At 36.8% G+C, this 12,809-nt stretch overlaps 1 protein-coding gene and 1 long non-coding RNA gene across 3 annotated transcripts in view; one reads left to right on the top strand and one right to left on the bottom strand.

Moving 5' to 3' along the window:
• The window catches only part of LOC135329677 (uncharacterized), an 82,984-nt gene that overhangs the window by 23,724 nt on the left and 46,451 nt on the right, over positions 1–12,809 (top strand). The window contains exon 3 of one of the 2 annotated variants that reach the window (XR_010391215.1): positions 7,046–7,760. The exons of the other annotated variant lie outside the window; for it this stretch is intronic. This is a non-coding gene — a long non-coding RNA (uncharacterized LOC135329677). Of the gene's footprint in view, positions 1–7,045; positions 7,761–12,809 lie in introns of those variants that run through there. 2 annotated transcript variants of the gene reach the window in all.
• The window catches only part of SYN2 (synapsin II), a 202,437-nt gene continuing 195,892 nt past the window's right edge, over positions 6,265–12,809 (bottom strand). Inside the window, exons 12-13 of the mRNA XM_064518835.1 lie at positions 9,732–10,005; positions 6,265–7,104 (exon numbers count right to left, since the gene is read on the bottom strand). Of these exons, the coding sequence (XP_064374905.1) occupies positions 6,969–7,104; positions 9,732–10,005 (410 nt within the window). The 3' untranslated portion in view covers positions 6,265–6,968. The remainder of the gene's footprint in view (positions 7,105–9,731; positions 10,006–12,809) is intronic.

Here is a 12,809-nt window from a genome sequence, read left to right as displayed (position 1 = left end):
TACCTCTTTGGAGAGTACACTGACTATACTTGTAAGTCTAATGTTGTGAATAGCCCTCACACCTAAGCACTCAACTATAAATGCATCCTGTGTTAATATCTAAAGCTATGTGGGATTGCCAAGTGTCTATTACCCAAATACTCACTAGGTTGGGGACTGCTTAATCTCCAAGATCAGGGAGACTTATTCTGATGTGGCTGTAGACTCTAGACAGTTAAATTTGCAGAAATCCACTGAAGGCTGTTTGCTTTTCAGAAGTCACTGAGGGCATAATTTGGCTTCTTGCAGTTTGAGGGTGGGCTGTTTAAACTGAACAAGTTCCAGCTTGTTCAGTTAAAATTTAACAATATACTTTCTCCTTACTTGCTATGTTCCTCCCAAGAGATGCTTGCATCTCCTTGATGCATGAAGGGATGCCTGTATTTAACGTACATATTAAATAAGTCTGTAAAATCTCACATTATTTTACATTTAAAAGTGTTACTTGAGGGTGTGTGTGTGTGCGTGTGTGTGTATAATTGTTAGATGCATATATAGAAATAAAACAGCCTTTGCTCTTCCCTTTTGTACCTCCTCAAGACATGTAATCTACAAAGCAGGAGAATTGCATGATAAAATGTGCCAGAGTGGAATGCATAATTATTCCAGAGGAGGGTAAGTCAGTTCAGAACTTGTACTAACATTCTTAAGGGCAGCAGGAGTCTTCTTGCCATGAAATTACATCAGCTCCCTATCGCCCAGAGTCTATGCACATGCTTTCCCTTTCTAGGGAAAAAAAGAAAAAACAGGTGTGAAAAATGCTAATGTCTTCAAAAATGTACTGTGGAACAAAGCTGAGTAAACGAATATATATTATACTGTGGTGTTCACCTGTAGGTGAACTTAAGTTTAAGGGGAGAAGAGATTGAGACATGGTACTTTTAAAACAACCATTTTACTTTTTTAATAGATTAAGTCATGACTTGCAAACAGACTAGAAAAACATCTAAATAAGAAAAAGAATGCTTCTTGATCCTAGTTCAGAGACATTCCCATAGCAGGTGGGGCAGAGACCTTTATATTACACGACTCCACCATATACCCAAATCTGTTACAATTCAATCAAGTCATGAGAAAAGACATTTTTACAGAAAATAGCAGTGGATGTGGCTAGCAAGAAAAAAAGCACACTTCTAGCATCAGTCTCTTTAGTAGCATACCACGTTTCTTGACACATGAGGCTAGCAGAGCATGTTGTCTCAAGCTATGTGTGAGTGAAAAAACCTGTGTGGGGGGGGGGGGAGAGGGGGAACACACCTAAACATATGATATATATGCTCATGACATTATTGTTAATGCAGTTTGCAAAGAAAAAAAAATGTGCAACAGCAGAGACTATTTAAGTTTAGCTTGAACCAACAAAGCCATGAAGTATTAAGTGATGATAGAAATAATCAGGATAATCTACTGTTTGAAGGGTCCATCTGTAAGATTTATATAATCATCATTTTGAAAGATCTATAAACTAGATCTCCAGTTAGAGCACACTTGGCAAATGAGGTGTTAGCTTATGGCAATTCTGCAAACACTGAAAAGATGCATTTCCCCCCCCCCGCCCCCTTTCTTTGTATGTTAAAATTCCTCGTAACTTCAGGGGAAGAGGCATGTTATGAGTGAAGCTGTGAAATGCTCACATATTTTATTACAGTGGGTGGGAATGAGATAAATATATTCTCTCATTGACATCCCCTTCTGATTAACTGAGAAAATTTTGCCCAACAGCTTCAGCTCCCATAAACACAAGATTTCAAAAGACTTAAATGGCATCATTTTCCCCCACCCACCTGGAAGGTGGGGGAAGAAGAAAATCAGCTCTTCCTGTCTTTCCTTAACAGCAAAACTACTAAAATCTAATAGTCATGGTCCATATTAATCCTTTTGGTGATCTTCAATGTTCTGAGTTAAAGTAAAATTAAAACCACACTTTAGTCACAGAAGTTACAGCCACATAAGAGGACACAGGGCATGCTAATGAAGCACAGGTCCTGTTAATCTTAGTTTCATGTGTCTGAAGTGCTATGTCACTATAAAATTCTTCTCTTTTTCTTCAGTATTTGAACAATTCTGTAACTGATGGAACAGATCTATCTGTATATCTTTAAGTCCAATACTAATGAGAAGACTGTTATCTCTTAAAAGCGTTTTTTTTGTCACTCAAGAGTTCATAACAAACTTTTGGTAAGTAGTACCCAATTAAAAAGGGGGGGGGGTGTAAAGTGGATGCCTATACATTCTACTGTTCCCCACCACTACCCTTGTCTTACATCTGAATAGTTAGAGGTACTTTTTTATTCCTTGTCTGTGTGCTTTTAAATTCAGTATAATCATTTATCCATCACTTCATTCATAGTTAGAAAGTGAGAGAAGAATCATGAACAGTCAGCTTTCATCATTTGTTACTTACTTCAGACATCTTCACAGTGTTAGAAAGCATAGTTCAGTACCAAGAGGTGAGAACAATTCTAGGACTTGCCCTTAAGCAGGGAGTTTCTTACTCCTGAGAGCTTACAAATACTTAAAGTAGAATTCGGCTGATTGGGAGTGGTCAGAAAAACACACACATGTGAGTAAAATATACATGGCTAGGAGGAGAAACAATGGTGACAGAAGCCATGTGTAGAGAGTTGAGGTCCTAATTAATCTCCTGTTAGCACTCAGTCTCATCAGGTTAGCATGCATTTTACTCGGTTTCTGTTACTATCCCTCACTTCTATAGAACAAAGATTTAGCCATAAAGCCAAACTCCTTCTCCTTCATAATGCACATCCTGTACTGGGAACTTAAATGTCTGCTATTTGAAGTGGATCCGTTTTTTAAACACCATATCCACGTTTTGAAGCAATGGCCATTGGTCTCTAAGTGAAGCGATGCCACTGCTAACAGTAGTCAAAACTCCAGTAAAAAAATATAGTCTTTTTAAAAAATGTATTTATTGATCCTCTTTCTAATTCTTTATGACATAATCTGTGGAAAACAGCATGTCTCTCTTGCTCCTGGGCTATCTCAAAGGGAAGTAGGGACACAGACTTTCTGAACTTCTTCTTGGCTCATTTTAACTTTAAAGAACTCAGCTGATTACTCCAGACAGTATAAAAATTCCTTGTTTAGAAATGTCCATCTAATAAAAAGAATTTCCATGTTGGAGACATATCGTCATTAATAAATTCATTTGTGCTGACATTTATGCCAGTTTAGACTGTATTTCTTAAATTACTGTGAGTCAATAATCACTTCTAGTTATTTTTGGTATGGCGAAATAAACTCTACTAGTGATCAAAATTTGCAAGTGATTGTGTGTTTGCAGCACTGGCATGCTCGACAGCTTTTATTTTTCAAGGGGAAGAAGAAAGCTTACCTAAGTAGCCTCTTACTCCATGCCTGAATGGTTACCAAGGATGAGATAGTTGATCCAGACATAAGAGGAACCTCAGTGCCCAAACATAGGGAATTAGTGCCATTTTAAATGCTCTTATGTATCTTCTCTGGCCTCCAACTGCCATTTTAGTATAGCCCATGTCTCCCATAGATCCTATATCATAGCTGCCAAACCATGTGACTATCTATCTGGGTTACCAAGATAGGCATCGTGATATGAAATCTCAAATGGCCCTAGCTAACCATGTTGGACACATTCAGCCACCTGCGTCCTGCCCAACCTCACTGGCAGCTGCTGTTGACAGACAACTTGCTAGCAAATTTATCTGTAGTATTCAACCGAAGATGGCAACAACGATGTCAATGCATAAACATGCAATGACTCTTTCAATTTTGTGAAGAGGAGTTTTATTGTATGTGATCTGTTCATTGAGAAAACATTGACTAGGACCTCAGAGAAGTGACTTTGTTCTTGTGGAGCAAAAGTCTACAAAGTACACAGAATATTTACAGAGTACCTTAGTACTATTTTCACTGTTTTTTATTGGAGACTTAGTGATTGTTTCACTGCTAGTTTAGTCACCTTGTACATAATTATAAACTCTTAAAAACTGCTTCAGTGTTTTGAATTGGCTGCAGGCCTAATGGTCAGAAAGCAGCTCCATCTCAGTCTTAGGACTAAACTTGATAATAGCTCTGTAGATTTCATATTATACTAATACATAAGTGAAAGATGAAAAAAGATGCAGCATAGAGAACAATGGCTTCATAATCTGCATCTCCGCGGGAAAGGTGCAAATGAAATACAGATTTCAGGTTCATAGGCTAATATTCACCAAGCTGAACAACCACAGGCACTCAGATATTTCTGTGTTACCATTTATGCAACCCTAGATAATATTATAGTGTATAACTGAGTATTTAAAGCTTGCATATGAATTCAAAACACAATGTATATAAGGAAGTAAGACAAAATGGGACAAAAAATGATGGAAGAGACTTTTTAAAAAAATCATATTTTTGTCTCATTGGTATTTTGGAGGTGTGTTATATAGATTGCTTAAAAATATCTTGACCATGAAACACTGCATCAGGAACATAAGCATGCATCAGCTTGCAAACAACACGCTTTAGCATGCTTGGAGGTATAAAGAAGTTTTGGCATTGTGGAGAGGCAATGTGTTATGTACATTGTGTGGGAGGATACACCATGCAGATTTGATTGCATCATCTTGCTCTCTTTTTCCTTTTCTTTTCTTTTCTTTTTTTTTTTCTTCCACATGGTAAAACAAAGACTGTAGTGAAACCCGTTTTCTCCCAGGAAGAGGTGGGAGGGAATTTTATATGAGCAAGAAACTTTGCCTCAAGTCGAAATCTGGGGCCTGGACTAATGAACTACTTGTAATTCATATTGTGCTAAATATTGCTGAAACTAGGCATGTACTAATCATGAACCATGCCAAACTGTGCATAATTGCTATGCTTTTTCTCTGTAGCAGTAATTAATTTGCGTTAGCAACTTTGATTAATCTTTCTAATCTAAAAGTAAAGTGCTTCTCAGACATGAAAGGCTGTATGACTACTCAGGGTTGTTATAGAAGCCCAGTGAAGGCTGTTTCAATCCAGTGGGGGGGCAGGAGGGGGACAAAACTTAAAAAAATTCAAAGTTTAGCTCATGTTTATGAAGTAATAAAGACTGCTAACAGTTACTTTCTGTTTTGTGACCGAATTCATGGTCTAAACTACAGGCTTCTACCCACAGCACATTCCTCCTGAAGCAAAAGGTAGTTGTCATTAATTCAATGAGAGGGTTTCTCTTCTCTGAGGGCTATTCCACTATGGTAAAGAGGGTTATTTGGAGATCAGAGGGACTGAGATTCCATCCTATAGAGGGCAGTGCTATGTATTTAAAGCTTTGTAATGTTGCAGTGCAAACTTACCCATAAATACATTTTAGTCTTAACCTGGAGGAAAGCACTATTCTAGGTATGATTGTTCAACTACCACATTGAGTCAGTCCCCGCTGACAATCTGAAAAGGGTGTCAGTTGTGTTGCCTGTGATTCGGACGTGCCTGCTTTTCAGGAAATATATGCGCTAAGATCAACTTAGAATATGTTGACAAACAGAGAGCTATCAGATGCTGATGTATGAACTTAATTCTGACATCACTGAAAATGAAAGTTTTCATGTTTCATTGCTAACCTCCTGGCCTAAACACGGCTCATCAGCCAAAAGAAGCTAAAGCTGAGAGGACTTTAGTTGTCAAAGGGTGATTGTGATTTACCTACACTTCATAAACTGATGCTATCAGATCTATAAGAAATACAATTTCTTAGGCAAACAGATATACAAATCCATTAAAATTACTGTTCTTCAGCAAGTTAACCTAGTGTTGCCCATTTTATCCCTCAGCCATGTTACTATTACAGTTGTTTTCTCTTGTTTGCCCTGATAGCATTGTTTCCTGGCAAGGAATATTACTGCATGCAATTCATGATAGGCAGAATGACATGATAATTTTTTAAAAATGCTGCTATTACCTCCAAGTCTGGAATCAATTCTGTTTTAACAAGCTAGAGAAACATTTTTAAAATACATAAACTGTTAGAAAATTCAAATCTGATTCCTAAAAGTTATACTTTTTTTATGATGCCATCCAAAAAGGAATTATATGTGACATTCTATTTTCTTACTGTTGTGGCTTGTGCCTAAATATTCTGTAATCACAGTGGCACACTTTTAGTGTCAGTCAAAATATATAGTATATACAGTTGTGGAAACAAGCTTTGTAGGAGACCTTTTTTTTAATCAAGCATGGGACTTTACATTTATTAGAAGGTTTTCACAAAAATAAGGGCAACATCATGCAGATTCTTTACAACTAGAATCAGTTATGGTTACAATTTGGAAATAAATTTAAGTAGACACAGGGAGATACAGTTGTACATACACACTCCATTTATGACATTAGTTTAGTGTACTGATAACTCTCAGCAATACATCAGAAGTCTACAATCAGCTGATGGAAAGACTGTATAAGGAGGAAGAAAATGCTTCAATTTCTCACACTATTTAAGTGGCTTGACAAGAATTTCAGTGAGAGTTGCCTCTTAAATTTCAGAGGCATAACAAATCAAGACTACACTCTTGCAGTACAAAACATTTACACACAAAATACACATGCATTGCAATGCATTGGGAATGGGTAATGCAAGGAGAAACCCATAGCTCAATGCTTTATTAACACAATTCTACAGAGGAGTCTCAAATAGGATGATATAGTTCAGTCACAGTAAGGCCACAATATTACAATGGGTAAGGACCTTAGAATTCAGCATTCTGTATTAGTAATAGAACCCTTCCTTGTTTGTAGATTTTTATATACTGTACCTGAATGGTATCTCATCGAAGTCTTTCTATATTTTTGTAAGTTTAACATATTGCTTAATACAACAGTTAGCACAGTAGAGGTGGGTATTGTCACAGGGAAAACAAAACCTATATAACATTCACATAGTAGACTATATGCTGTGTGCAGTTAGATGAAGCTGGCTAATCAGAAAAAAGACTAGCAAAGGATTTCCTCAAGTTTCGAATAGTTTCAGCTTTTGCTTCATCTTCATTCACAGATGATCGGAAGAAGGATGATTCTGTGAAACTGAAGGCATTTGTCAAAGACTGCGACTTGCTGCAAGACAAAAATGCAACATGTTTTGTATGGTCATATTGTCTGCAGCTTCCATCCACATATAACTAGTATAACATGTATAAATTCTGAGAAAAGGAAAAATGTCTATAATATGAAAACAATTTGCATTTGAACAAAATGGATGTTCATACACAAGCAGTATAGTTAGATGTAGCATACAGAGCTGCTGCAATACAGCACATTCTTTCCATACTTTGATTTGAGGAGTAGGATAATCTTTTCTTCAGAGAACACACTTTTTTACAGATCTGAAACACTGGATCCCACTAAATCAGATGATGTAAATTAGGACTTGTGAAAAACTAGGCCTGCTGCTAAATCCAAATCACCACAGGGGGAACCCAACACATTTGGGATCATTAGTTGGGTTCCTAAAGGCTGTGAACAGTTACTGCACAAAAAAATGTGCAGATGTGTCAGGAAGAGTTTGAGGAATGAGTCCTAAAGTTGTAATGTGTTTGGACATTTGATCCTTATGGCGGCTTAATGACACTTTATATCTTTCAAAAGAATTCACAAAATCAGATATCAAGTTTCTTTTCTGTAAGCAGTTAGTCTAGATATGCTGTTCTGGTTTTACTGCTATCATGTAACGTTGGTGTAAGTCTCTATGTAAGCATTAGTAAAATAATATACAAGAAGGAAAATGCCTGGAGTTTCAAACTAATTCATGATTTGTCAAGTAAAATAAGTTTTAAAAAGTAGGCTTGAATTTAAATGGAAAACATTATTGAGTTACAATCTTTTTACAAAAACATCTATGCATTAGTAAAGGTAGTTAACTGATCTCATTTTTATGTCAGCATAATAGTAGGATTTAAGTCTTGGCTATAGTAAAACTGAAACACTTTTCTTATTCAGATTGTCTTATTCCCTCCATGGTTTGCAACTTCTCTACCTCTGAACTAATAATGTGCAGCAAAGAGTGCTACAGGCATTTTAGGTTTTTCATAAATTATAGTTGTGCTAATGAGAATAGACTGATAAATGTTTGTTTGTACTCACTGAAAGAGGGAGGGTGGGAAGCAGCACTTGACTTGATTAGTAACACAATAAGTAGCCTAATTAAATATTTATTCACAGATTAATAACATGTACATACAGGTTAGGCAACAGCATGTGGGTGAACACAAAGCATGCACATGCAAATAGAGTTAATCCTAGAGGCAGGAGATTTGAGTCTTGTGGATCTAAACTGCTTCTTGAAAGTTAGAAAAACTACTCTTACTATGGCTTGCATCTTAAAAACTTTAATTTATTCCTTAAAATATTTTTATTTTAGTTTATTTTAAATAGAGACTATTCTCTTCCATTTGAAGAGAAAAATGAATGAACCTGGATTTGAAGAAGGAACTTAGGAGAAAGGAGAAGATGGAAAAACTGTATTTAGTAACTCTGTTCCTAAACGTCATCAGATGTTCACAAGTTGTTTCGAACTAGCTTATAGTCTTCCATCTTTCTTACAAAACCTGACCTGCCTACTCTCTATGTATCCATAAATAATGGATGAATTAATGTGAGTTTTAAGTCTATAAAGGAGAATAAACACACTGTCCTAGGAAAACATTTTCTTCAGAAGTAGCTATGCTTGACCCTTTTTGACTATTGTTGTCATCTTTGCCTCTTGCCACCTTCTAAAAAGCCTAGTCAGTGTTCCACTGAACCGTGCTCAGGCGAGGACTCAGAGTTGGTTCCCACTAGTACTAGCATATGAGTGGGTGGAAAATGGGGATCTGTGTTCCTTGGATAAAACAAAGACTACATGCCAGTCTTAGTACTTATCAAAGTGAGGAGAATGTATTGTTCATTCTTTACTGGCAACACTGTGTGTCAGGATCACTATGCTGAAGAAACAGTGAATCATTGCTAATACCTGTTCCATGTTTTCTGTTCGCTGAGTTTAAGCTGTGAGAAGATACATCGCTACAGGTCCTTTTTGTGTTCTTTACTGTAGCACGTCGGGGGCTGGATATAACAATTGTATGCTGTGCTATGGAATCTGCCAGCAGTGAGATAACTACATACAGGGTTCTGCATGAGGCCTGCCATTTTCTCTGGAAGGCGCCTGTGTGAATCACTTGTGCTGTATGGTCAGTAGCAATGTATAACCATGAAAGAAGTGTGACTGTAAAGAAACACAGTTTGGCAGCCAGTGTCTAGCCATGTTCATTTGGATTGTTTCTGAAATAGGCCTTTTGAAATTGGAATCTGTTGTTTGAGTGACTGCAAGGTTAAAAATTTAAATAGATAAGACTTCCTCTTTTCTGTGCAGGCTTACATCATACCCAGATCATGAGTCAGTGACATAAAAAAAAGAAAAAAAAAAAGAAATGAGAAAGACGATGAGTTTTTAAATCTGACCTAGCTGGGGCAGAAAATATGCAACTAATTAATAAAATTTTGTATAGCACTTAGGATATAACTAACAATACTCTGACTGTGATAAACACAGAGGAAAAAATTTAAAAAAAGTTTTATCCTCATTTTAGATTTGGGAACATATGCACATTTTTTTCTGTATATTAGACCAGCTCCCAAATTACAGTTAGACAGCAAAATCAAATTATATTGTGAGGAGAAAAGAAAACTGAGAAAGCAAATCTTACTTAAGTTGTGGATGAGACTGAGGCTTCTGTTGCGGAGCAGGCTGTGGCTGTGGCTGTGGCTGTGGCTGTGGCTGTGGCTGTGGCTCTGCTTCCACTGATAATCGGGTGCTGGAAGGACCTGGAGCCTGGGCACGTGGCTGCTGAGTTGTAGGTCCAGGTGGGCGCTGTGGCTGGGAGGTTGAGGGCTTTGCTGACTGCCCAGGGGGGAACATGCGCTGTGGCTGCAATGGCTCCTGGCTTTGTGATTGCATTCCTTGGGGTTGCACTGGGCCCCCTAGGTTCAGTACAAGAAAAACTTCACAATGTTATAGTATCACAGAGTTCTTATTAGACTTCATATCCAACACTTAAAAATAATCCTGGAATTTGATTAATTCTACTTTTGAGGCAAAATTCTATTAATATGGACTACAGTTTAATGTAGTGAATACTACTAATCACAGTTGGTACCTTAATAACTTGCTTGGAGCCCTCTATGCTTCATCCTCATATCCTTCTATGCATCTTATAATTGCTAAGAAGTACCAAATTTATACCAGCAGTAGCTTTACTGACTTCAAATAAAATCAATGGAGTTACAAGATAATTTTGGGTCAGCTCAAGGAGAGCCTGTGAGAGAACGGAATATACCAACAATATCTATTTCAGCAGTACTTCTACTGTTTTCTGTGCAGTTATTGAGATTTTGTTCCTCCAAAATTCTAAAACTATTCTTGTAATCTGCCTCTCAGATTCACTCTTATAGCAGTAAAACAACTTTATATTGACACTTGCTGGCTAATTCTGTCTTTTGATAACTTATTTAACTCTGTAGTGAAGTATGTTAAGAACAGCACAAGAAACACAAGAAAATCATTACTAATTCTTTACCAAAGATATCCTTCCCCTGACAAGGAAGTACACGGCAAAATATTGTAAGAAATGTGGAACTAGCATACGTAGTAGATACTTGGGTTGTGAAATCCATTGCTGAAAGATGCTACATCATCATACGGTTGTTTTTGGTGCTTTCTGACTGAAATTGTGCTGCGTCAGATAACAGTGGGCATGCGGTTTTTATCTCGTATCAGATGTCTGAATGTGGCTTTCTTGGGTAAGTTAGCTGTTGTAACAGACTCTATTCTTGCATGTGACAAGGCACACAGCATATTTGAATTAAACAGAGGAAAAGACAGGATGAATTCTGAGATGCTTGTTTGTAGAATGCTTCAGTCAGGATAAGAGCTTTGCTGAACAATAAATATTATACAAGACAACTGATCTAGATGTTCTGAACATTTGGAAATTTTCTGTCTTACACATATTTAGCACAAGTAAAAGATTTTATCTACTCAGGTCTCTAGAAGACCAGAATCTGGAAATACTGTTGAAATATGAGGGTCTTTTTTAAATATGCTGTTATAGTTAGTTTTCCACTTATATGAGATTCCAGTGTATGTGTCTGAGAACAGCATGTACTAATGCTTTAGGAAGTTTTAATATAGTTAGTTGTAGCAGTATCTTGTAGTGTAGAAAGATAAATAGCATGTACTGTATGTTAAGGAATGTGCCTTCATTGTTTATTAATTTGAATCACTTTCGCAGGAAATATTTGAAGGTGATAACATGGTCTTGCAACAACTTAATAATGATTGTTTGCTTATTATTCTCCCTTCACTCAGAATTGAAAAACAGAAAAGTTTTTTTTTCCCCCCACTTGCACATACAGGCTTGAATGCCAGAAACTTTACACTGAAGACAGATATAACTTTCTTTTATTGCACATTAAGCTGTACAAGATATTTCACATAAAAGATATACTGCTGTCACACTTCCAGCATTTGCTCACTTTCTTGCAGCTGGGTTGTACAAAAGGCAACAATCATGAAAGAAACTTTTACCGAAAATAACCCAACAAAACTGAACATTAAACCTACACTGTAAAACATCTGTTCCCTGTTATCCACAATATTGCACCTAAGCATGCTTACATGCAGAGAGACATTTTGGCTTGCTTCTTGTCTGTGGTATGTAGTAATAGTGTGTGCCCTTGTAAATCCTTTACAGTCAACATGCTGAAATCCTATCTGCAACACCCATCTCTTCTTTGCACACACAGCTCACAAATGTCATGTGAAAAGCACTTGTGAATACTTGTACTACTACATGCGAAAAAAAACCCCAACTGCTTTAAATAAAATCGATCATCAGATTCATTTCTTCACCCCAGGGCAGTATGGTTTATTCACTCCTATGGTGTCTGGAGGTAAGGATTTGTGAACCTGATCCTAAGTGGAATTTTCTTAACGTGGAACAAAATAGCCAATGCTATCATTGGAATGATCACTGACCCAGACAAATGCTGATCACTAAAGCAAAATATTCATGTATTTTACTGATAAGTAATAAACAATAGCATTTACCACTAACATTTAAATAGCTAATAACGCATACCTTAATTCTCACCTTACCAGCCAGCTTTTACCAATAAAAGAAACACTAAGAATGATGATTCTCATTGATAATTTTTTTCCAGTGTTTGTAGGGAAAACAGAAGTAGAACATAAGGCTGTTTTCCCTTTAAACAAAATTGTTTGCACTAAACTAATGGCCACTACTCATCTTTGTACATATGCTAAATTAAAATTGTAGTTTTGTGGCTCGCTCACAACAAAGTTTTATGGTATGCTAGCATTGTGTAGCTTGTGTTTCTAGGCTAGGTTTCTCACAACAGCCTGCCTGTATATTTCTTGTATATTTGTATAGTATTTACAGAATAAATTGTGGCAAAAGTCATAAATAATATACCTACAGAAAATCTAGCAGTTGTCAGGCATCTCAAGTCTTTTTGCATGATAGATTTTAAGCAATTATTATAAGCCCTGTTTATGTGGATAATCCTGGGATTGAATTTTCTTTATAGGTATCTTAATATTTCTAGGTTAAAACAGTAGAGCCGTGTTGGTAAAGGAAACAGCTGACATTTTTGTCTTCCATTCCAACCAAAGGGCTAGATCCCGAGCTGGTTTAAGGTCCCTTGGTCTGCCATCTCCCAACATCTCATTATTTGAAAAAATGAGCTATTACAGGAAGTTTAAC

Source organism: Dromaius novaehollandiae, chromosome 12, assembly GCF_036370855.1.
Source record: "Dromaius novaehollandiae isolate bDroNov1 chromosome 12, bDroNov1.hap1, whole genome shotgun sequence".
NCBI classification, from domain to species: Eukaryota; Metazoa; Chordata; class Aves; order Casuariiformes; family Dromaiidae; genus Dromaius; species Dromaius novaehollandiae.
The sequence above is the reverse complement of the archived record's forward strand: the minus strand, read 5'-3'. Positions and strand labels throughout refer to the sequence as shown.